Source organism: Pimephales promelas, chromosome 9 (genome assembly GCF_988280905.1).
Source record: "Pimephales promelas chromosome 9, fPimPro1.hap1.1, whole genome shotgun sequence".
Taxonomy (NCBI): Eukaryota; Metazoa; Chordata; class Actinopteri; order Cypriniformes; family Leuciscidae; genus Pimephales; species Pimephales promelas.
The window spans coordinates 17,911,174-17,936,036 of NC_142777.1; the positions used below are offsets into that span (position 1 = coordinate 17,911,174).

General features: G+C 38.8%; 1 protein-coding gene across 1 annotated transcript; it reads right to left on the reverse strand.

Moving 5' to 3' along the window:
• Positions 1 to 11,949: 11,949 nt before the first annotated feature.
• slc26a2 (solute carrier family 26 member 2) lies at positions 11,950 to 22,261 on the reverse strand. The gene is made up of 4 exons (XM_039654486.2): positions 21,975 to 22,261; positions 16,932 to 17,537; positions 16,105 to 16,844; positions 11,950 to 15,194 (listed from the first exon to the last, which is right to left on the reverse strand). The coding sequence occupies exons 2-4, from the start codon at positions 17,517 to 17,519 to the stop codon at positions 14,420 to 14,422; spliced, it is 2,103 nt and encodes a 700-aa protein (XP_039510420.2). The 5' UTR covers positions 17,520 to 17,537; positions 21,975 to 22,261; the 3' UTR covers positions 11,950 to 14,419.
• Between the last annotated feature and the right edge of the window lie 2,602 nt (positions 22,262 to 24,863).

Sequence of the window (24,863 nt, forward strand, 5' to 3'; positions counted from 1 at the left end):
CCATTATTTATCCCAGGTGTTTCTCATTTCTCACGCCCCCTTGTTATCTTGTCTAGCTCGTTTGTCATTGATTATTTAAGCCCTGTGTTTCTGCCCTGTCTTTGTTGGTTGTTGAATTTATGTGTGTTGCGTTGGTGCTCTCAAGTTTCTTGCTTCTAGTGTCTTGTTTTAAGTTTCTTTAATAAAGCTACACTGCGTTTGGACCCAGCCTCAGCTCTGTTTCTCCGCACAGCGTCAGAGAACAACCAACCTCAATATGGGTCCAGCAGTCGTCAGCAACCGGGCTATGACAGAATACCTGTCGTCGGTCTTGCAAGAGGGCCAGTCTGTCCAAAGGTACGCGAAGGAGTTCCTGTCCATTAGCAGTCTGGGAGCGCTAGATGATATCCAGCTCATGGGCCTGTTTCTGAATGGGCTGGATTATGAGATCGCTCGATGGATGCCGCGGGACCTTGCCAACTGGACTCTTGACGGGTATGTCGCTCGGGCTCGTTACTTGCAGGACCTCTTCACTACTGCGCGCTTATTCTACTCGACACCTGCCGAGTGTACTTTACCCGCGAAGCCCTCGTCGTCTTCACCGCTGGTTCACGTCAGTCACGATGAGCCCGCGCTTCACGTGCGCATTGACGAGCCCGCGATTCACGTCAGCCCAGCCGAGCCCGCGCTTCACGTCAGCCCAGCCGAACTCGCGATTCACGTGAGCTCCGTTGCATTCCTGCCTCAAGAGTTTTCCACTGAGCGCGTGCCAGCCGAGTCAAGTGAGTCAACGGCCGAGTCAAGTGAGTCAACGGCCGAGTCAAGTGAGTCAACGGCCGAGTCAAGTGAGTCAACGGCCGAGTCAAGTGAGTCAACGGCCGAGTCAAGTGAGTCAACGGCCGAGTCAAGTGAGTCAACGGCCGAGTCAAGTGAGTCAACGGCCGAGTCAAGTGAGTCAACGGCCGAGTCAAGTGAGTCAACGGCCGAGTCAAGTGAGTCAACGGCCGAGTCAAGTGAGTCAACGGCCGAGTCAAGTGAGTCAACGGCCGAGTCAAGTGAGTCAACGGCCGAGTCAAGTGAGTCAACGGCCGAGTCAAGTGAGTCAAGTGTGTCCAGGTCCAAATCAAGTGAGTCAAGTGTGTCCAGGTCCAAATCAAGTGAGTCAAGTGTGTCCTGGTCCAAATCAAGTGAGTCAAGTGTGTCCTGGTCCAAATCAAGTGAGTCAAGTGTGTCCAGGTCCAAATCGAGTCAAGTGAGCACTGAATCTCCTCTTCAAGTGAGCGCTGCATCTCCTCTTCAAGTGAGCGCTGCATCTCCTCTTCAAGTGAGCGCTGCATCTCCTCTTCAAGTGAGCGCTGAATCTCCTCTTCAAGTGAGCGCTGAATCTCCTCTTCAAGTGAGCGCTGAATCTCCTCTTCAAGTGAGCGCTGAATCTCCTCTTCAAGTGAGCGCTGAATCTCCTCTTCAAGTGAGCGCTGAATCTCCTCTTCAAGTGAGCGCTGCATCTCCTCTTCAAGTGAGTGAGTTGTCCAGTCCAGCGAGTGTGTCTAGCCCTGTGACGCGCCGCCGCAGGAGGAGGAGAAGGAGGACTCGTTTGGTTCGCCAGGCCCCGGTGAGCGTGCCCAGACTCCTCGCTCTGCCGGCCCCGCCTCTGCGCCTCGCCCTGCCGGCCCCGCCTCTGCGCCTCGCCCTGCCGGCCCCGCCTCTGTGCCTCGCCCTGCCGGCCCCGCCTCTGCGCCTCGCCCTGCCGGCCCCGCCTCTGCGCATCACCTTGACTGCGCCCTTCAAGCTCCGGGAGACCTTTCCTGAACCCGTTTACCACCCAGAGGCTCCTCCCGTGAATTTCCCCAAGTATTTTTTGGGGGGGGGCAGTAGGTACTCTGTGGGGGCCATGGAGGCGAGGCTGTCATGGACCTTGCCTGTGTCTGCTCCGCCCTGGCCTCTGCCACGTCCTGCTCCGCCCTGGCCTCTGCCACGTCCTGCTCCGCCCTGGCCTCTGCCACGTCCTGCTCCGCCCTGGCCTCTGCCACGTCCTGCTCCGCCTTGGTCTCCGGCCCAGTCTGGTAGGCCCATGCTCTGCGGCCCAGGCCCGCCTTGGCTACCTCCTGGTCCTGTTCCCCTGCACGGGCCTGGCCCTCCGTCCCTCCCCCAAGACTGTCTCCGCTTCACCGCCCTCCTGAACTGTTTGTTTTTTGTATGGGCGTCGGGAGCCGCCCATAGGGGGGAGGCTATGTCACGTAGTGATTTTGTGTGTTTTCGTTATTAGTTATTGCCCGTCCATTATTTATCCCAGGTGTTTCTCATTTCTCACGCCCCCTTGTTATCTTGTCTAGCTCGTTTGTCATTGATTATTTAAGCCCTGTGTTTCTGCCCTGTCTTTGTTGGTTGTTGAATTTATGTGTGTTGCGTTGGTGCTCTCAAGTTTCTTGCTTCTAGTGTCTTGTTTTAAGTTTCTTTAATAAAGCTACACTGCGTTTGGACCCAGCCTCAGCTCTGTTTCTCCGCACAGCGTCACACTTTCTCTTTGTTAAGACTGAGATTACAATTGACAAATCTATGCATTGTGTTAGTGAACAGAAGCATAGATATATATATTTTAGACAGGCGAAGCTTACAGAGGCATATGACCATTCAATTTTAATGCAACATTTATTTTGCATTTGTCGTATAAAAAAAAAACATTGTTATCCATTATTTTTGTCTGTATATTACCACTCTATGCCAATTAAATGTATATGATCAGCAGTTAACAGAATGGTTATCATGATTAAGCTAACAGACATGGACTTTAGATTTCATGAAAAATGTCACTTGTCTTTTACCGAACAATCTTTACGTAAAAAAAGTCAAGACCAGATGCCTTGGAGAATTTCAGGAGGGCAAAACATGTTAGGATGTGTTATCCCAGAGTGGTCATCCAAATTTCCATTACTGGAACGTGGACCATACCAGTAAATGCTAATAAACTTGATGATGATAATCTGTTTAACAGCTGCTCTAAATCCCAGAGCTCAACAACATCTTCACTCAGCTGATAATAGCTAAAACATCAAGACTTCTTCAGCCAATGAACACATTCTTGCCAAAACTTGCGCAGATATGCGCGAATGAATTTTCCAGGAAGAAATGTTGACGTGGAAAGCTGCTGGATCACAACCACTACAATAAAATCTCTCATCCTGATATGAAATTAACTGTTGCCATTTATCAAAATCAGTAAAAAAGACGCAAAAATAAATAATTGAAAACAGAGAAAAAAGAGTACTAAAAAAAACAGTAAAACGAAACTAAACAGAGCAAAAACATTCAAATTAAAATTAAAAACAGAAAACAATGTAAAACTAAACTAAAAACAGAGCAAAAACAATAAAAATAAACTGAAAAGAACAAAAACAGTAAAACTAAAACAGAACAAAAACAAAATAATAAACAGTAACACCGAACAAAAAAAAGGCAAAACTAAACTAGAAAATAACAAAGACAGTAAAAATTAACTAAAAAAATAACAAAAACAGTAAAACGAAACTAAACAGAGCAAAAACATTCAAATTAAACTTAAAAACAGAAAAAATGTAAAACTAAACTAAAAACAGAACAAAAACAATAAAATAAACTGAAAAAGAACAAAAACAGTAAAACTAAAACAAAACAAAACAAAATAAAAAACTGTAGCACCGAACAAAAACAGCAAATCTAAACTAAAGACAGTAAAAATTAACAAAAAAATAACAAAAACAGTAAAACTAAGCTGAAAACAAAACAAAAACAGTAAAACTAAACTGCACAATTTTAATGACGCAAAATAAATAAAAACGTACAAACAATAAAAGGCACGGAGCAGGGAATACAATACCTTTCTATTGTTTCTTGGAATATTTAACTCCGAAAAGAAACACTGCATTTCTGCATCACTGAAAAAGTTTTCTCTCCATTGTGAATAAAATATTTACCCATCATAAGTGTCAAGTAAACAAGATGACAAGAAAACAATTATGATACAATTGCAGGAAAATGATCAATTTATTATACAGTAAGTAGAATATTATGTAATATATTCACAATTAAGGCAGACTTACTCTAAATGACTTTTTCAACAGTTTCCTTTATATAATTTCTCTCAGCGCTCTCACTATCAGCAGCTGTTGCGCTCAAGTCAGTGCCAAGAGCATGCCAGCTGGAGATCTCAGCGGCCACATGAGACTCCCGGTGCGAGTCCTCTACTGCTGCTGGCCACGGCCTTCTTCAGAGAGGGAGAGAAACAAGGGGACAGAACGGGACCTTGGATTTGCCCATATTGAACTGTTTCTGACACTGACAGACGGCGGGAGATCCCAATGGGAAGATGGGAGAGCTTTGCACTGGCCAAACAAAACTAGTTCATCCTCTGGCCCTCAATGTTGAGATAAACAGAATAATTGGCAGAGGGGTGGTCACCTGGCATCTGCCATCATGAGCTCACCCTGACCTCCAGCCAGACCTTCTGAACAGTCAATGCCTTAAATTGCTCCGGCGGGAACAGGCCGGATTATTGACCTCTGTGCCAATTGAACAGAGGTCACACTGGGCTTCTGCTCTGTACCACTGCAGCACATTCAGTCCTGCTATGTGGCACAATACATGTTCCTATTATATTAATATACCTGATAAATTATTGAACTCACAATTTTACATATTTATATATACCATATATGTCATATATTTTACTCTAATTTAAATGTTTCAAACAAAACATGTTTGTATTGTTAAAACTATTTCACTAACAATAGGTCCTTAAATGGGTCATGAACTGCATTGTTTTGTTGTTGTATAATCCTTCCTGGGGTGCACTTTTGTTTTAATAATTTAGGCAAATTCCACAATGAGTCGTTCATTGGGTTACAATAAAAGCTGTTTTTGGACTAACAAGAACGTTTTCAGTTACAAACTTACAGGATATTCTTACATGATGACGACCCCTTATATGTCAAAAGCTCAAGGTAAATTTGATTTATCAGTCCAGGACCCCTTTAATGTCGTCATCCTCCAGGAAACTGGCAAACGCTTTACAAGATTTCATTTTTTTACATTGGTTAACAACATTAATTAACATGAACTAACAAGGAACAATACTTCTATAGCATTTAAGATCTCAACATGTAATTCATTTTTAAGATCAAAAGTTGTATCTGTTAACATTACTGGACTTAAACTTACATTTATATGAAAATTTCTATTACGTAACATTTACAAAGGTTATTTATTTAATGCATCAACTAACGATAACAAATGAGACCTTATTGTAAAGTGCTATTGCATCATTTTGTTGGAAAATCAACAGTGCAGACATCAGCAAGTATAAGCATTAGCAATACATTTTATTAATTCGGTGTAGTTTTTTTTTTTGTTGTTGTTGTAATTATGCTGTACTGAGTACTTGTACAAACTACATGTACAAATGTACTTACTTTAGGGTTAATCACATGTAATTATGCATACTTTACTGTTACTACAGTAGCCTAAATGCATACATGTTAATATACACTCTATAACCCATTATGAAAAAGCAAACCCAATTGCATTAATATTCAGACCATAGTTGATGCACCTTAGGCAGCAATTACAAACTCAAGACTAATATTTATTTCCATTTCCATCTAATTTGGCAGTTTGAGTTGAGGATATTTATGAAAGTCTGATGTATCCTTTTATATAAATACTTTACTAAATGGCAACACAGGCATTTTTTTTCTTTAATTTACAAAGTTCAAAAGGTGAACCAGCAGACCAGCACACAGTCTGACTCAGCACTGCGATATACTGAGCAGCATTTGTCACAAGGAGCCCTGTGGACAATTTTTGCATCAAGTAAAAAGGACAAAACATAGAAAATTATGCACTTGCATTTTGAAGAGAAACTCTCTTAAGAAAACAAATCATGGTCCTGCTAAAAAGCCACAACACAAAGAGTCTAAACCAGACGGTATATTATGGATTCAGCATTCAGCAGGATTTGAATAGATATGCCAATAAACTTAGCTTATCTCAACAACCTGCTTCAGAGCTTTGTCTATGCAAATGTTTCACACCAGCTATGCATACAATCCCAAAACTAAATCTTTACATTTATTCCAAGAACTGTTGTTTACCGAGTTGAGAACTGGAACAAAATAGATCTTTTTCCTCTACCTTTTATGTAGCCTACGTTGCAATTAAAGACCGTTTCTTATTGATTTGAGGAGATGAGGCACAGGGAAGCGCTTTCATATGAATAAATGTGAAATGGGCTCAAATGGATATGGCAGATGCTTTCACTTATGCCCTGAGGTGGGAGATTTATGCGGCTGAACCGTTGGCTGATAATTAATAGCACAATTACACTTGATGAGATGCACAATAAATGAGATTCCAATCGATACAGAGACAGTTCTTTAGGGACACACTGTTGATTACAGCAATAAGGACTCTTCTTCAATGTAATTTTAGTCATGATTGTGGACATACTAACCACAAATTTTATAACTCTCTTACTCTCTTAATTTTTTGCATTATAGCTGTTATCATTCTTATTATTGCTGACACTTTTTAGGTATTTATAATGCTGCTTAATACATTGTTGTTGATTCATAATATCAAAAAGAGCAGGGACACACTGTTTGATTTATAATAGTCCTTTACAACAGTTGCTTGTCAGACTGTACGGACATGATCTCCGCTGTAAGCCATGTCACTCTGTAAGATCTCAGTTGTCATTAATGTCAGACTACTTCAGTCAAGACGCGTTAAAAACAGATGCACACGAAGACTCATCTGATGTTTTACTGTACACCATCACTTTCAGTGACAAAGAGATGCATTTACATGTGGGATCGAAATGCAGGTTTGCAAAAACAAAAACATTCTAGCGTTCATTTTCATCATGGCGTTTCTTGAAAAAAAAATGAAGACGTGTAAAGAAGCAAGCGGTGATTTGTTGTTGTCTCACTAATATGTCAAACTAGCAATCAAAGACTTCACATTGTGGCTCCTGATTAGAGAAATCTTTTAGGATCCTCTAAATCTGTCACAGAGAGAGTAAAATAGCCCAAGCTTTAAAACAATTATTTTAAATTGAAGTTAAGTTAATCTATATGTGATAAATTGCTGCTGTGGTTTATTTGTATATTCCTTTTTCATTTCTTTCTTTCTTTTTAATATGTATTTTTTTTTTTTATCATTTCAAATAAGAAAAATATAATCACAAAAACATCTCAGATGGCTAAATCGTGGCCAAAATCATACAGTGCTCCAGCTTGGCTCTGTTTAAGTGGATGGGAGCCAAGCATGAAGCGCCCTGCGGGGTGGAGCTCTATCTACACTTGTGGGGTTAGCAGTTGGTTTTGGCTGCCTAGCTTGGGACAGGTCTTTCCCAATCCTCAATCACCAGTTCTGTTGCTCTCGAGCTGAATCTTGAAGCCCAGTCTCTGGTTTCTTCCGATCTGGCGGAGAGCATTACTTAGCCGATCTAGTGCTGAGGAGCTAGACGAGACAGGAGTCGATATGTTGACTACATATTAACCTGCCTCCTCCACGTCACTGGCGTATGGGGAATTGTTGGACAGAATGACCTGCGCCATCGCCAAGTTAAGGCTGGACTGATCGGTAGAAAGGCAGGAACGTGAGCAATCAATTGGATGAGCTCTTCCTAACAAGTCATATACATTGCGCCCCAGACCTTTCCATTCCTCCAAGGACTTTACAGTGAGCTGTTGAAGTCATGGGGGAATCTCTTTTCTGTCCATGTCTTCCCCCCTAACAAGTCATGTGAAGGGGTTGGAAGACAGTGGGTACACAAAGATGTCTCAGATGGAGGAAGCCCTTTCGTCTTCGTCTGGATCTTCGTCTGGATCTTGGGCAAGGCATATGTGGCAGCTGGGAAGGCCAGCGGTATTCTGCATAACGTAGTGGTAATGCAGGCATACCAGGCGGATGTGCTGAAGGACACCGATGTGGTGACGGCCGTGACTCCTGCAGAAATCGAGGAGCTCTGCCACTCTTCTGATCTTGCCCTCCGTGCGACCAAGCAGGCGGCCCGCCATCGGCCGCTCTCGTTACAAAGGTCGCCACTGAGAGGCACTTAACCCAGCGCAGTCTCATCCCAAGACGTCATCCAACTGACGCTTTTGACCATACGTCAACATCCGCCATTTTAGGGTATTTTAATCCGCCCTTTAACGTCGTTAGATGCCGTTATCTAATCCTAACCCTACCCCAGACCTAAACCTACCCCATCACCTAACTGACGTTAAAGGTAAAGCGTCAGTTGGATGACACCCCAGGATCGTCATCTAACTGACGTTAAAGGGTACCCTAAAACGGTGGATGTTGACGTATGGTCAAAAGCGTCAGTTGTATGACGTCTTGGGATGAGACTGTGTTACTTTACCTGTCGGGGTTAAAGGAGATGGACAGGTCCTTTCTCCTTGATGCCCCTGTTTCGTCTGCCGAACTTTCGGCACCACCACAGTCAGCTGTGTTTGGGCGCTACAACACACGCCGCAGAAGGCGTCCTTCTATCCCCCCAGCTGAACCTGTCACTGGGCCCAACTGGCGACCTGGTCAAAAGGCGAGCGTAGCTGTGGAGAGCCCCGCCTCTTATGATTGATGACAGGCTATAATGAATATACGGAAGATCGGTATATAATAAATATATACGGGCAGTATCGCTTCTTGCATTGACACTTCTTATAATCTGTTACAGCCCATTCTCACCCCCAAGGCGTCACTTAACTGACGCCTTGGGAAGCATTTGGACATGCTTCAATATCTGACGCTTTAGGCGCCCTTTAGCGTCAGTTAGATGACGCCCTAGGATCGCGTGTACCCTACCCCCACCCCACACCTAAACCTAACCGCGTCCTCTAACTGACGCTTTCCTTTAGCGTCAGTTAGATGACGCCGTAGGATCGCGTCATGTAAGTGACGCTAAAGGGCGCCTAAAACGTCAAATATTGAAGCATGGTCAAAGGTGATGCCTTGGGGTGAGAATGCGTTGTCTGTTATGCAATATACAGAGTGGATTTCCCTCTTAAATGCTTATTCAGTTATGGCATTCCCTGAAAGGTGTTCTCGGGAATGTCACACCCTTGAGCTCTGCCTGTGGGCTGAGTTCTTTTTGACTCAGTCCTGCAGGGAAGTGAGGAAAGGTGCAAGCCGTGTCTGCTCTGGAAAGGCAGCTCTGGCTTTTGAGAAAAACAGGTTTAATTAACTGTCATGTCCTGTTATCGGGACGACTGGCACTCTTTATTTATTGCCTTTTTTTATATCAAATATTTAAGAAATCATTATAGATTAGGTGTCATTCGAAAGTTTACAAACTCAAAATTCATCCTGTGAAAACCATTTTGAAATTGGACGATTGAGAGGTGAGCAAAGACTTGCAGACTTTGTTGTTCTCTTGTGCTCCGCATCACACCACAACATAACGCTAGATAAAAACAAATAAATAAAAACTTGCGTGCCGTTGTAGTTTACACAGGACTGGCGAAACCTTTATTCTGTCGTGTGGTTTATTTTGATAGTGTTAAAGTCGCGTGAAACGGAAGTTGAGATTTTCATTTTTTCCTTGTTGTGACGCATATCTGAGTGAAACGGCTTCTGAAATAGAAAAAAATGTAGGGCAGGGCTTGATTTTGTCCTTCGGGAATTGATTGGATCGTTGGAGGTTGGGCATTGCAAACAAAATGGAGGCGGATTTGAATGTGATTCTCTAAGAGGCGGTGCACCGATAGCCACACCCTCATCAGATCTGGCCGCATTTTGCCATTGCACGTGACCAAAAGAGAAGAGAGGTTGTTTCGATGGGGGAGGGAAGGGTAATGTATTTGATTAAAGATTATAAGGGTAAATGTAAATGATTTTTTTTTAAATAATGAAGTCCACAGATAAATCGTTCATATCACTACAATATTACATTTAAAAAGAAGATTTGTCAAATTTGATTTCATGCTGACTTTAAAGGGTAGCTAAACCCTAAAATAACTTTTTCAAGACTAGTGAATGATCTGTAAGAATGGGGCTTTTTTAATGCTGATTACTGATTCAAGTTACTTTTTGGACATTTGGGTCACTGTGTAGGTCGCCATACGTCTTAGCTAGAAACGCTTGCAAGTACAAATTACTTTGGAATTATCTCTAACTTGTGTACCAAGAAGGCTTTAAAAACAATTGGAATAGGCCTATGTAAGTCTTTTAATCTTTTCCTTTGATGTGATATTTTCTGATTAGTTATGTACCCCTCTCTTGTGTCTTTTTTTCCCTTTCCATTTATTTGTTCTATATTGTGACTGTTTTCTTATTTGCTTGTAATGTTTTCAATTAAAATAATAAAAAAAAAAAATAGAAATGCTTGCGCTAATCCATAATGTTTCTGCAAATGTTTCTCCTGGATTTGTTTGCGATCCTTTATTATGGTCAGAAAAGATGTTTAGAGCACATCTAAACCCACCCCAGCCCCCGACGCAAGCATGACGTTGTAAAAGAATGGATCTAGTCCAGCAAAGTTGGTGCCGCTTTGGAACCAGTTTTCCCGGACGAGAACCGGTTCTTTGGCTGTCGAAACACTAAGAACTGGTTCACGCGCAGGCGCCGGCTGCTCAGAACAAGCTCTCAAAATGCTTTGGTGGAAAAGGGTTATAAGAGAAGAAAAGCTAAATGGGATATTTGGTTGTTTTTTGCCCCTCTGCTGTGCTGTGCGTGTTCTTAAAGAGAAAGACGTTTTCAGCTTGCCAGTATATTTTTTTTCTATTTTTCTCCACTAAACTAGTGAATTTTCCCAAGATATATTCAGAGATGATAAACAAGATGTTATAGAATAGTAATTTATTGAAAACCAAATTGACAAAAAACTGACAATCTCATAAAAACAATGACATTCAATCTGATTTTAGACCTTATACCAGCGCAACATCCAACGGGTTTACCTAGATCGCATCACAAATGTATGCAACTGTGAAATAATGATGTTACAAATTAAATTACAATGAAAAAAATGCTTATCTGTAGTGCCTTTTTGCATTTTAACACAGGTTCTGTGTATTCATAGGTCTCGTCCTTTTCAAAATCCTGATGAAAGAATAGAAAGCTGCTGTCTTTGCCATCCTAACACCTGCTAATGTCATTGAGATGCTCCATGTCTTTGAGACATCCTTTCTCTCTGGCTTCCTTTGAGATGAGACCATTATAAAATATTTTTGACAAGAGACAAACTGGCCATAGAATCTAAAGGCATCATAAACTGCAGATTGTGCTGCCATAGTTCTCACGTCAAACTTTCAGAAGACTCACATAAAAATACCTGTCAGCAGCTACATAAAACACTGGGATTTTAGTACATTTTCATTTGCGTATACCGGTACCATAAATCTGGAGGTTGGAGGTTTCTCAGCACCGATGTCAGTATTTTCAAAGTTAAAGATAGTTCACCCAAAATTAAACATTTTGACTTCATTTACTCACTCTTGGATTCCAATTCAAACCAATGACTTACTTTTTTAATCTTCAAAACACAAATGATAATAAATAGATATCTTTATAATTAAAAGCAAAATAAATCATCTTTCGCCTCCCACAAAAGAAATGAAGTCATTCAGGTTGGAATAGCATGAGGGTGAGTAAATGATGACAGAATTTTCATTTTTAGGTGAACTATCCCTTTAAAGACATGCATAATAACATGATCTGTTGCAGAACAATGCTGCACACTGGTGGTAGCTTTGAGTAAAGCACAAAGTAAACAAATGATTTTTTTCCCCCTTACTCTTCAATTTCACTTTAAAAAGAATACAATTGTGAACAGACTAAAAGCACAGAATAAAATATTAATTCAGAGAAGCAATATAAAAGTAAAGTCAATTTAGGAGATTTATCAACAAGACAAAGACAGTTATCTTTAAGCATTTGGTTTATTTGTACCATGATCACAAACATACAGTATGTTGTCGTATAGTTGCATAGATAGAGATATTTTAAGAACATAAAATACATCTGTAACAATTATGTAAATACTCTGAGCTGATGCAGTAATTATAATGGACATAAACTAAAAGAATCTAAAAAGCATTAACTTAAAACCATTAGAAATGTTTCAATAAATAAAGTATCACCATAGGCCATGCGTAAGCTTAGACCTTCATAACTGGTTCCCAGTTTGCATTAAAAGGTTTAAATACACAATTCAACAGTATTTCTATTTGTGCTAGAATTCGATCAATGACATAATTTGCAAAGGCTCCAGCATTTAAGAAGGATAATCTGTATTCATACCCTGTTGTAATTCAGCCAGTAGGAGGACAGATTGTGTCAGTTCCCTGAACTTAACACACGGTATCATTGGATCTGGCTGTCTCAAGCTCCTTCAGACCTGTTCAACAGGTCAGACATGATGCCATTAAAACGCTCTATCCAAGTCCTCTTTAGTCCCTACACAGAACAAAAGCTGAGTCAAAGCGAATTCCCGGACAATATTTGGCCTCTTCAGCAAAGGCTTAAAAAAGGAAGGATTATCAAAAACCTCTGTGGCTGCACAATCACAGTGACAAGGCACAGCATCTGGTTCTTCTGCAATTGAGGTAAACATCTGGTGACTGGGTGTAAAAGTTCAACTTGCAGTCACCCAGACAATTGGTCGGTATATATATATCCAAGCTTTATGGTCTTTTAAACCAGCACATTCAAGCTTAATGGTCTTTTAAACCTGCACAAGTACCCATTAAGCTGGATAAAGGTCAAAAATGAGATTATACATCACATAATTCTGACTGCATCATCAAAAATAGATTAGAAGGAGATAAATATACGAGCAAGAGCTTGTCTAGCATAAACCATTTATATTAATGAAGAAAGGTCACGCCCTAACTGAACTTTAGCTATTTAAATTAAGCTAAATGTGCTAAAAAAATGTTTAAATGCATAATTTTAAGACAAATGCCATGAGATACACAATGACCTATACATTTAACAAAGTTTGAGCTAATAAACTTAAAAGGCACAGCACATGTATATTTTTTTTAAATACCACTTTTTGGTGAAAGATGTGGACAGATGATTGTCTATACATTTTCAGAAATAGTTCTTAAAAAAGGTCAACACTAAAGTGTATAACCTGAATTCTTTTTAAATATTATTTTAAAATGAAGCATGCTTTTTTGGACCCTGGCATTCACTCGATAAAATAATAATAATTATTATTATTCACTGTGGTCAAAATCACTGTTCACTGTTCATCTTTTATGTTCCACAGAAGATCACAACAATAAATGATGACAGAACTGTCCTTTTTGGTTGAACTATCCCTTTAGTTAAATTAATTCTGGAATCATTTAAGGCTCGCCCACAAGATCAGATTTTCATAGTCCACAAAAATGATGAAAAAAAAAAAAAAAAAAAAAAACATAGATTTAAGAGTTTTGTCAAATAACAACTATTCATCTACTGTGAAAACAGGAAACCTCGCAAGATCTCTCACGGTCAAGCGTGACCTTGGAATAAACAAACATGGTGGACAACGGGCAAGAAGAAATGGAAATAAAAGTGTTTGGACTGCTTTTTTGCAGAAAAAAAAGAAAAAAACTTTGGATGAAGTTGTGATATGCTTACGTCGACTCATTTTCTGATTCGGCATTGTTTAGTTCCACGTAACAATCTACAGAGTGCGCGCACGTTTGTCCACAACAAGGATTTCTGATTATGAATATTCAACATGATGGATATTTACGATTTGAGATCAGTGCGGTCCCAATGTTCTTCTGACCAGATTCATTCACTCTTAACACCTCACTCCACAGGAAAATCTGATAAGATAATCTGTAGAATCATCAAGATAATCGGGATTTTAACCTAGGATAGTTGGAAGGGGAGAATTGACCGTTCGCAAAGACCCGCCTCTCTTAGTTACTGTCGCTATGTCCCACAAGCTACGCCACTCTCGCACCACACGCAGTGAAGAATACATCGCAGAGCAGAGAGGAGATTGACAACATGCTGACAGACCAGTTTACTTTTCGGTTACGTTCAAATTTGGTAATTTTTTAAAATAAATTTAAGAATAAATACCATGGCTCTTTAATGTGTCGTGACAGATCGCTGTAGAGCACCAGTTAAAGCTGCTTGTGAACCGATAATATCTTCCTTCTAGTTAATGTATAGCATCGAATGAACATAAGAAGGAATGTTGTTTTAACTGACGTCAATACACACTGTTCAAATCCTCCCACACTAATCTACTAACTCTCCTGACTGCTTTGTCGGACAAAATGGCGGATTGTGAGATATGATTGGTCAGATCATCTGTCAATCAAGCTCCCTGCGAAGGGTCAATTGGGTCCACAATCTGTGTGGGTGCCTTTACATATAAATCTCCATATTAAGGCCAAAACAGACAAACATTAAATTAAAGACAACTGTTTACAAATCAATACATAAATTATTACACAACAGTGTCACAATCACCATTCTTTGACTTCAAGCTTTGGGCATAAGAGATGGCATCACCAACAGTGTGAAATTTTATTTCTTTGGTTCCTTTCTTTGGGTCATAGTATCCTCCCCTACGCAAAGAATCAATGACGGAGATGTTGCATTGTGCCAAAAGTACATTGACTCCCAGCTCCTTGTAGTCCTTGCATACCTCTTTCAAAGCATTAACTCCAGCAGTGTCCAGAAACAGCACTGGACTGCAATCTATGACCAATGCATGTAAACTGGTGTGCTTTAGCAAATACACATTGGTGGACACTTCAATCTCTTGCTTGGGGTCTTCTCCATCTTGTTTCTGTTTCCTCTGCTTCTCTAGTTTTCTAAGCCTGGCCTTCTCTTTAAGTGGATCCAATCCTACACTGCGGTACAGTGACTTCTTAAACAGAGTTTGGTTGGCGTAGTAGATGGGAGCCTCGTATCGGAAAACAGCCACATCTGGTTGGGTCTGAAGGCCCTTGTAAAACCCAATGTCCTCAAAGAGCTCACGATCCCCTGCTTGGCCCAGCTGAAGGACTTGGGCACACTGGGTTCGGCCTAGCACACAGAAGGCAGAGAGAAGAACTCCAACCAGAAGGCCTAGTTCAGTGTTCACTAGGGCTGACGTAGACATGGTAACCAGCCAGATTATAGCGTCCACTCGATTGACACGCCACATTTTGGGAATGTCCACAAACTTTCGCAGTGCCCCACGGAGGTTGACGACTATGATGACGGCCAGAACACATCTGCAGAGTTAAAGAGGACGAAATTAGGAGAAGTCTAGTAGAAATACACACACTTTCAAGATAAAAATGGCACTGGGTGTGAACACCTGAATACTTTCCTAAGGACACTCGTATGGTGCTTTTACAAAGTTACTGGCCACATTTTCACTGGCCACAATTTTTTGACATCAATACCATGGGGAAAAACTGGCAAACAGATTTTAATATTTCTTAATTTGGCAGCAGGTATATTAGGCTGCTGTCAATTGACACATGGATTCCTTATACTGTTACACATGAGTTTTCCTTATCTGTTTACATTTACTTTACAACTGTTTATGTGAATATTCAACCCGAGACTAGCATTTTGTCATTATTGTGTGTTTTTGACTGTTTAAGTGCAATAAGCGGTGAAAAAGAACTAAAAAAAAAAGATAACTCAATTTACTACTGAGAGGTGGCTTTGTGCGTACACTTTGAGTGCAAGTAAAAATCTGCTGGAATGAATAAAATTATGTGCAAAACACGCAATCCTACGATAAAATTCAAGGCCTGTAACACCAACAATATTCACCCGGAGCAAATGAAACTAGTGAAGGAAGGGAGGCGGGTTTGTGTGTAACTCGCTGTCGGAGAGATGAGAGAGAGAGTGCAACTGGTATTGTGCATCTAATCTACCGTTACTAAAAAAATTAATACTGAAAGCATTTCAGATATTTCAGTATCGATATGTATCGAAAAATCGATATTTTCGACAACACTACATTGCCCTACAATGTCAAGACCTGCAAAGGTGTATTCAAATCATTGTATGAATAATTGAATTTTTATTTAATGTTTTTCAATAAATTATTAGATCCTGACTCTTCCTACATTGATAATTTATTTATTACTAAGTTCATGCAAGTGAAACTGACAATTTAATACGTACTTCTGCAAGGAGTAGAAGAGAGGTGCAATAACAAGCAGGGCGAGCAGCAGCACTAGAGCGGTCACCAACCCCGAGACCTGAGTCTGGCAACCTGTGGACTCCTTCACAAGAGTTTTGGTCAAGGCGGCGCTGGTCGTGAAACAATGGAAGAAGGAAGGAATAATATTACAGAACCCAATGGCATACATCTCCTGGTTAGGGTCCACCATATAACCATGCTTCTTGGCAAACATCTCTGACAGAGACACAGTAATGGCAAAACCAACGATGGCAATCGAGAATGCATCAACAGCGATATTCGGTATGAGAGACCAGTTCGGAAGCTGTGGTGGCATGAAGCCTGTGGGAATGTTGCCAGCTACATCTGAGCCATAATTTTGCTTAAACTTTCCAAAGTGGGAAGCTAGAGTAGCAGCAATGACCACAAAGAGCTCAAAAGGAATGGGGGCCTTGAGCTTAGCCTTGAAGCGGTTGTTGAGCTCTTTCATGGGTACAAGTACAAGCAAGCAGATCCCGCTTGTTATGAGGTCACATATGTTAGTATGACCCAGATTCTTCAGAAGACTGATCCAGGTTTTTATGAGCGAACCCCAGCCTTGGACACGAGGAAGGTGAAGCCCCAGAAAGTACTTCATCTGGGATGTGAGGATGGTGAGAGAGGCGCCAGTCGCGAAACCGCTCAACAGAGAGTCGGAGAGGAAGACTGAGACAAAGCCAACCTGTAAGAGACCCATTAACACCTGCAACCCAAGCAGAGCAATACATTAATACATTTAGAGATTTACAAAATGTAAAAGAAGAAGCTTAACCTTGATAGATGGACCAACCTGGTAAACTCCTGCTGTGAAAGTTAGAGTTGCTCCCACCATGATTGCATAGCAGCTTCGGTCACAGATTAGACCAGTGCTGTTGTCCAAATTTCCCATGATGGTCTGATTGGTATCCGATGTGTATCCTGCCAGAGTAAGTTCTCTGTCAACCACCTGTCCCACCAGAAGGCACAATACCCCAAACATCCCAACAGAGATGTGTCTGGAAGTTCCCAGCAGGGCGTAGATAATGCTGGCAAAGAAGGAAGTATAGAGCCCATAAATAGGGTCTTGTTCTGCTAGTAAAGAATAAGCGATGGACTGGGGAACCAACAGGATGGCAACAATAAGGCCAGACATGACATCCCCAATGATCCAGTCTTTGAACTGATATCGCGGCAGCCATTTTACGATTGGAATGGAGTCTACGAGCAAGGCTTTGACTCGAGCATGACTACAGGAACACTTTTTTACCACTTTCCTTTTTAACACCTCCTTCCATGTCACCTTCTCTTTTACACACTCTTCTAAAAGGAAAGGAACATCCAACCCCAGATTAGCATCATCCTCTGCTGAAACGCTATCACAGACCTCTTCAACTGGCATAATGTCCAGAAACTCTTGCTGAAACAGGACACAAAATGTACATTAATTAATCTGAATTTGTATTACAATTTGTATTTATTAATCTCAGGTTGTATTACACAAAATATGAAGTATTTGGTAACACATTTACAGATTAAAGAGTGTAGTTTGTTTTTTGGAAATCTTAAGTATGATTACTATGTATTGACTTATTATAAAGCCCTATATTATCCTCTGTTCTTTTCCCCCGTGAAACACAAAACACATTTTAAATCTGTTTATTCACCTAATGCACTACACTGGCCTGAGGTAGTCATATGGGGGTGGGTAATTTCATGTATAAATACAAATTACTTACTGCCTAAGAAAGAGATTAGAAGAAATCAAGCAAACAATGTCAGTACCAGCAGACTTTATTAGTATTACAGAAACATTATTACACACACATCTACTAACACATTGTCTCTCTCATAAAAAAATAAATAAAACACTTGGCAATATTGATGATGGCAAATATTAACACACATTATGACTGTAGGAACAAAAATGTAAGAAGCATCTGGCACAGTCTTGCTACTTTTCTAAATAAAGGATTCAAGTCTATTGAGATCTGCTGCACATTTCTTCTTATCAGTGAGGCAACATTTGAACTCTAATTTTATCTGCCTGTGATTTGGTTCATGTTATGTCAAAATTCACACAGTAGTAACATACAAGGACCATAAAGGATTAATGATTACATAGAGCAGTAAAAACGGGACTTTGGGTTAATTGTGAACTACTTAGCAGCACATAAATAGCATAAACTGAGTACATTAACTACTCAGCTGAACCGTTTTCAAACATTGGTGTATAATACAATGGTGTAAATTGAAGAAATGCATCTCTTTGCATGCTCTCTATAACACTTATTATAATATTTGTCATAACTGCTTAACACCAAATATATTTGCATTGTTCATAGACTTCTAATGCATCCATGTGAAAAAAAAAGTCATACATCACTGAGTGATGATAATACATGTTTATTGAGCAGCAAATCAGCATATTATACTCGCTTCACAAGGATCATGTGACTGAAGATCGGAGAAATGATGCTGAAAATTCAGCTTTGCCATCACAGAAATAAAATGCATTTTAAAATATCTTACAATAGAAAAACAGTTATTTTAAATTGTAAATATTTTCAAAATATTACTGTTTTTACGTGTTTACTGTCATTCTTACAGAGCACAACATTTTAACATTAGTGTATAGATATAATAAAAAATTAACTGAAGAAGAAACACATTCCCAAAAGTGTAAAGTTAATTTATTAAAGTATCTTGGTAAAACTATACAATAATGTTTTATTTGTTATCATTAGTTAACTACATTATTTAAACTAACAATAAGCAATATATTCTTATAGTATTTATTAACCTTTGTTAATGTTAGTTAATAAAATTTATATTTTCATATCAGTTCACAGTGTATTAACTAATGTCAACTAAGCATTTACACGACGACATGCTTAAACCTGAAAAGTTTTTCCTTTGAGTTTTTGTGTACAGACGACATTGTACAAACGATTCACACGGATCTGTGAAAAAGTAAAAAAAAAAACAAACAAAAAAAAAAACGCCGTATTCTGCTGTCAGGCTATTAGCCTAGATGCCGATGAAACACTATAGACTGAACACGTAATTTGAATGTGCATAACGTCATCTTTTGTAGAGATTAGTGTTTTTGTTGTTTACACAGAGACCGCCTTCAAAAACTTGTACTTTGAAACCCATTTTCAAAAGTTTTACATTTTGAAACCTGTTTGGTTTTGTTAGGTTGGCAAATACATCCTAAAATTTCTGTGATTTTCCATATAGGACACAAATTTGCTAATTTTGAGCTAATTTACTGTAGGTGGCTGGTTTGCTAATGAAATAGCAAACACATAGAAATTAGTGAACAGTAGAGAAAAAATATCTGATGACCGAGGCACTCCTTCATTAAAATGTCTTTATTGTACAAATGACATGTCCTAAACGGACAAATTTAAAAAGCCCACGCGTAGCGGCATGAAGCCTTCATCAGGGCATGGTGAAATTAGAACATATAGAAATTAGTAGAAGAATAAAACATGTACATCACCAACATGTTGCTACAATTATTAGATGTAGCCTACTTAATATTTTTCAGTTATTTACTTTTGTTCAATCCATTATATTGTATATTATTATCTTGTTAAGTAGTGAAATTGCATAGGCCTATATCCCCAAGAAAAGTGCAGAAAAGAAACAAGACCATCTTCATGACACTAACCGGATGTGCCAAAGCATTTCCAATTAATACAAATCAGCCAGATCATTAAGTACTTCAAGTCAGGACTAGTAATTTCTATGGCGATGCTGAAGAGGTTCTTAAACTAGAGGAGCAGATAAGAAGGCCTGATGATGTCCTAAACCGTGAGTACAACCATGCTTGGAAAATAATAATACTTCCCAGCACTATAATCAAGCTTCCCCAGATGTTTGAATTACATCTCATCAAAATGAGTTACACATTAAGAGGGTAGTAGAGGTGAAGAGTCTTGCCAGGCTAACATCTTTGAGTCAGTTTTTTCTTTTCTTTCCTGACAAAGTGGCTAGACTAACCAGGTGAAAATGAACAAGAGATGCTGCCATTGGTTACAGTCACACATATCCATCTTCATTTCTGAAAATGTGTAACATTGAACTTGCGAAACAGAACGTCTGCGCACATCCAAATACTGATTTTAAATGCAAAATTGATTTTCGTTCGTTATAAATATTTCTCATCTGCACGAATCCGCAAAACTCAGTTCACGCGCGTGTCAAATGCCCTTTTGCACACTCAAAAAGTGATCTTGCACGTGCAGAATTGTGACCAAAATCTAACCCCATGCTATTAGAATCTCTGGATCAAAACATGCGAAAAAGCAGCAGAAACAATTAAGCATTGCTTATGTAAAATAACGCAATCAACAAACATAAACAGCATAAATCAAAACTGCTTAAAAGCATAAAACACCAAGTTGAGGCACTTGACAAGCTCAGTGAAAAAGAAACTTGTGTCTTTTGTTAGCTTAGGTTTTGTAATTGGATTGCAAAGCAGGACCACCTAGGAGCGAAGATCAATATCTGATTCGAAACTCAAAAGTAACTGAACATTTCATAGGAAGGTTGAGGTTAATCTGCACCAAAACCTCAGTGGGGAATCTGGGGATAGATATCACTATCTACCAGACCTCACAAAAGAGTGTTGTAGTGATAATGTATTTCTGTAGGCCAACCTAGAATTACTTACCCTGGTTCCCTCTACAAAAACCCAATAAGATTTTTCTATTGGTTTTTGGAGTAGCCTATTGAAGAAAACAAGCTGTGACAAACAAGCTGCGTTAATCACCATTCACTTTGTCTACGGTCGTAAAAATAGCCAGCTAATATTCACGCCGGTATGTTGGCGGAAGTTATACCGGTATTATGCCGGTATTTCAGGTGTTGCGTGATATGTAACTGAATCTTGTCCCAAGTACTGTAGCAGTGCTTTGCCTGTGATTCACCCTAATATAGTCTCAAATCAATATCTGCCTATTTAATCGCCTAGTCTTAATTTGAAATGATATTTGTACTCGTTGTGAATACACAGGCCACAAGAAGATTTTTTTTTTTTTTTTTTTTTTCATTCTGGACGTTCATTCTAGGGCCCACACATGGTTATGCATAAACCAATTTTAAAAAAGGAGGGGGATTGATTAAAAAAAAAATTGTTTGTTTGTTTGTTTTTAATATTTTTTTTTTATTTTTTTTTTATGAAAATCAGCCCATTACATGTAGGCAAATTGGCTCATTTGAAAGGATGTGAAACCTAAAAGTCATATTGCGGTTGGCATCACCTTTTACATTACGAATTTACTTTTTAAAAATCACATAAAACAATTGGTGTGATAGCCTAATGACGGGTACAGACAGTAGCTACACGATCTCATCTTAGATCCCGCGGAATTCAGATGACAGCCTGTTAATGATTAAGCGAAGATAGTTTTACACACAGAAGACCGAGAAAAGCCACGTTGCAGAAAACGTATTTTTACTTTTTAAAAGAAGTTTAAAAAAGTTGCACTAGTGACAAATTGAAAATCACAGTGTGTATCTGAATAACTGCATAGTGCCGTTTCTCTCGCTAGAATGCTAGTAATTTCAACAAATGATGAATAGTCTGCACAGAATACGATAGCTATAAATTCCAAGATCACATCAAGTTTCAGCAAAACTTACACTTGTATCGGCTATCGTCTTAGAAAATGTATGAAAGATAGACATTTAGGCTAATATATGAAGAATAAGTAGCCTATATGAAAGAAAACAACCAGCAGTTTGTTTCATGCTCTGACTTTATGAATGGCACTATTGAAAACAAAACTGCAACGTGTACAACTAATCCGCTGAAAGAAAAGCCCAGATTATGTTGAAACTTTACCTCAGTCCGTCTGCACAACGAGATCGTTTCATTCAGTCATGGTCTTCCGAGAGACACTGAATCACTCAAGAGTTTCGTCTGACTACAGTTCAAGATCTATTCCGTGACATATTATGAAGAATACATAAGTTTGTAATATCACGTGGACAGCGAAAAGACGTTACCACTGGTCACGTGACTGCTAGCCTAATTCCTGGATCTGAAACCTAAAACACCCTCAATATTCATATAGGCTAGTTTTCGTAGAACAGCACAACCTTACAAAGTTCCTACAGACCCTGTGTCCGGGTTGCGAAAATACTACGGGGAGGGTTGAACTTATGAATATTAAGTGCAGTTGCAAGTCAAACATTGCCTACAAGCAGACATCTGTGCTGAAGGTTTGGCTCATGAATATTAATAAGACTAATCGACGTTACAGGAAGGCTTCCAAAACGTCAGCGCTGTCTATTTAATAGTCATTTAGCCTATTTAGAAATTAACATGATATAATGCCAACTATAGCTATAAAGTTCTTCGATTTACCTTAGTTTTATTAATTAATGTTAATGGTTCAAGGGTCCTAGATGTATCTTAAATTTCATAATACTTCTAATTAATTCATTGTTACATTTCTAAGTTAACTAAATATCTGGTAAGGATTTAGGATTATGTTCTAATGAAAGTTTTACACTATAAAAATAAATATCAATGAAGTTATAGCAACATTGTGTTGTCATGTTGCTGTAACTCATCAAAACAAGTTTAAGCAATTTTTAACTTTTTTTTCGTAGGTTATACAAGATGTTGTTTAAGTCAGTTTAATGTCATTTAAGTTGAAATGACATAGGTAAGTTAATTGAAATGCGGGAGAACCTGGAAATGTTGAAAATATTTGTTTTAACAATCTGTGTTTCCTTCAACTGACCAATCAAGAATCCTCTGATAAGTGAGGCATTGTCAGAAGATTGGAAAAAAAAAAAAAAAAAAAAAAAAAAAAAAACAATCATACCTTATATCAACAAGCCAAAACAAAGTTTGTGAAAGTGGGGGGTGGGACTACTCACATGCAGCTCAAGAAAGAGATTAGAATAAATAAATCCATCAATGTCAGTATCAGCAGACTGTACTATTACATAATTTACCAAGACCTTGACTCCCCACTGTAGAAAATATTGATGGTTTAACTTAAAAAAGTAAGTAACCTGGTTGCCTTAAAATATTAAGTTCATTGAACTGGAAAAAAGTGAGTTAATACAATGAAGGAGAATGATTTAATCATCGGAAACTCAAAATGATATGTTATCTGAACTACATAAATTATTTAAGTTGATTTGACAAAAGAAAAAACTGTTGTGATAACTACACTGTAAAAAAAAAAAAAAGAAAGTAACCTGGATTGCCTTAAAATTTTAAGTTGATTGAACTGGAAAAAGTGATTTCATACAATGAAGGACATTAATTTAATCATCAGAAACTCAAAATAATAAGTTATAGCAACTAAATAAATTATTATAAAGTTGATTTGACAAAAGAAAATATATTGTGATAACAAATCTTGAAAATATTTTTTACAGTGAGAGACATCAGATGGTGAAAATTATCACTCATTATGGGACACAAATGTAAGAAGTTAGCATCTGGCAGTCTTGCTAAGGATTGTAGCCTATTGAGATCTGCTGTATGTTTGTTCTTATCAGTAAGGCAACATTGTAACTCTAATTTTATTTAGCTGTGTCTGGGTTCATGTTACATCACAATTCACTCAGTAGCACTTTATGAGGACAATAAAAGATTAGTGATAGAGCAAATATTGTTGGTGTTACTGTAAACTACTTGGCAGTACATCCACAATATGTAGGTCTTTGACGATTAGTTAACATCCAGGGCAGTTAATCAAGTCTTACTTTCAGAACTGATTTGATTAATCAAAAAGATCTGATTAACCAACAATCAATACACTGAAATGAGGCCGACAATACACAAACTATCAAAACGTCTCAATCATTTATTTTGCATTTATATGATTTTTTTGTAAAGGATTCATTGTTGAAATGAGTCTGGGCATGATTATTTTTATGATTTTATTCTTTTGATTTTGTGTGAAATGTGCCCCAGTCGAGAATCACATTTGAGCCACAGCATGATTACTAAAGTTTTTAACATTTCCTTGACAGATTTGCTGAGCACCACAATATTCACCCTAGGGTAAATGAAACCCTGTGGGTCCGAGCAAGAGTAAGTACTCTTCTGCTGTGAGGCCACAGGTTTTAATCCATACAGCCTTTAAATTCCACATATACTCGTGGAAATGCAGCCACACACCCCTTGAAGAATCAAAGAGCACTGTGTGTGTCTGCTCCTAGAACACAGGCAGGGGTTTGATGCAGTGCAACAGTGTTTAATCTTTTCCTCAACATTTCTGGACCAATAATTGTAATTGCACAATGTTTTAAACAACATATCATTCTCAAATCATTTTACACAAAAGTACTATGTATATATCCATTCATGCACCATGAATTACAGGGCTGTGGAAGAATGACAAAGTATTTTCTTCTCATCTACAAAAAAATGCTGTAATAAGTATGTTCATAAAAACATAATATTTATTTTTAAAAAGTCACATTTAAGTTCCATCAAGTTTTTGAATTTTAAAATTTTAAAATGTTGCAAACATTAATTGTTTCAATTATGCTCATCTTTAATTTCATAATCTTTTGACGTTTATTTTTAGTTTAATGTGGACTGGTTGAAATTGATAGCTTTGGTGTGTTCTACCAGGAAGACTCTGATTGCCATGTATTTCAAATAGCTATTTTTTAATCCCTCATTCACTATTCCCTACTTTAGTCCACTAATACTGTTCACTTGAAGGAGTGAATGAAAAGAAGTGCACAAATTCGGACA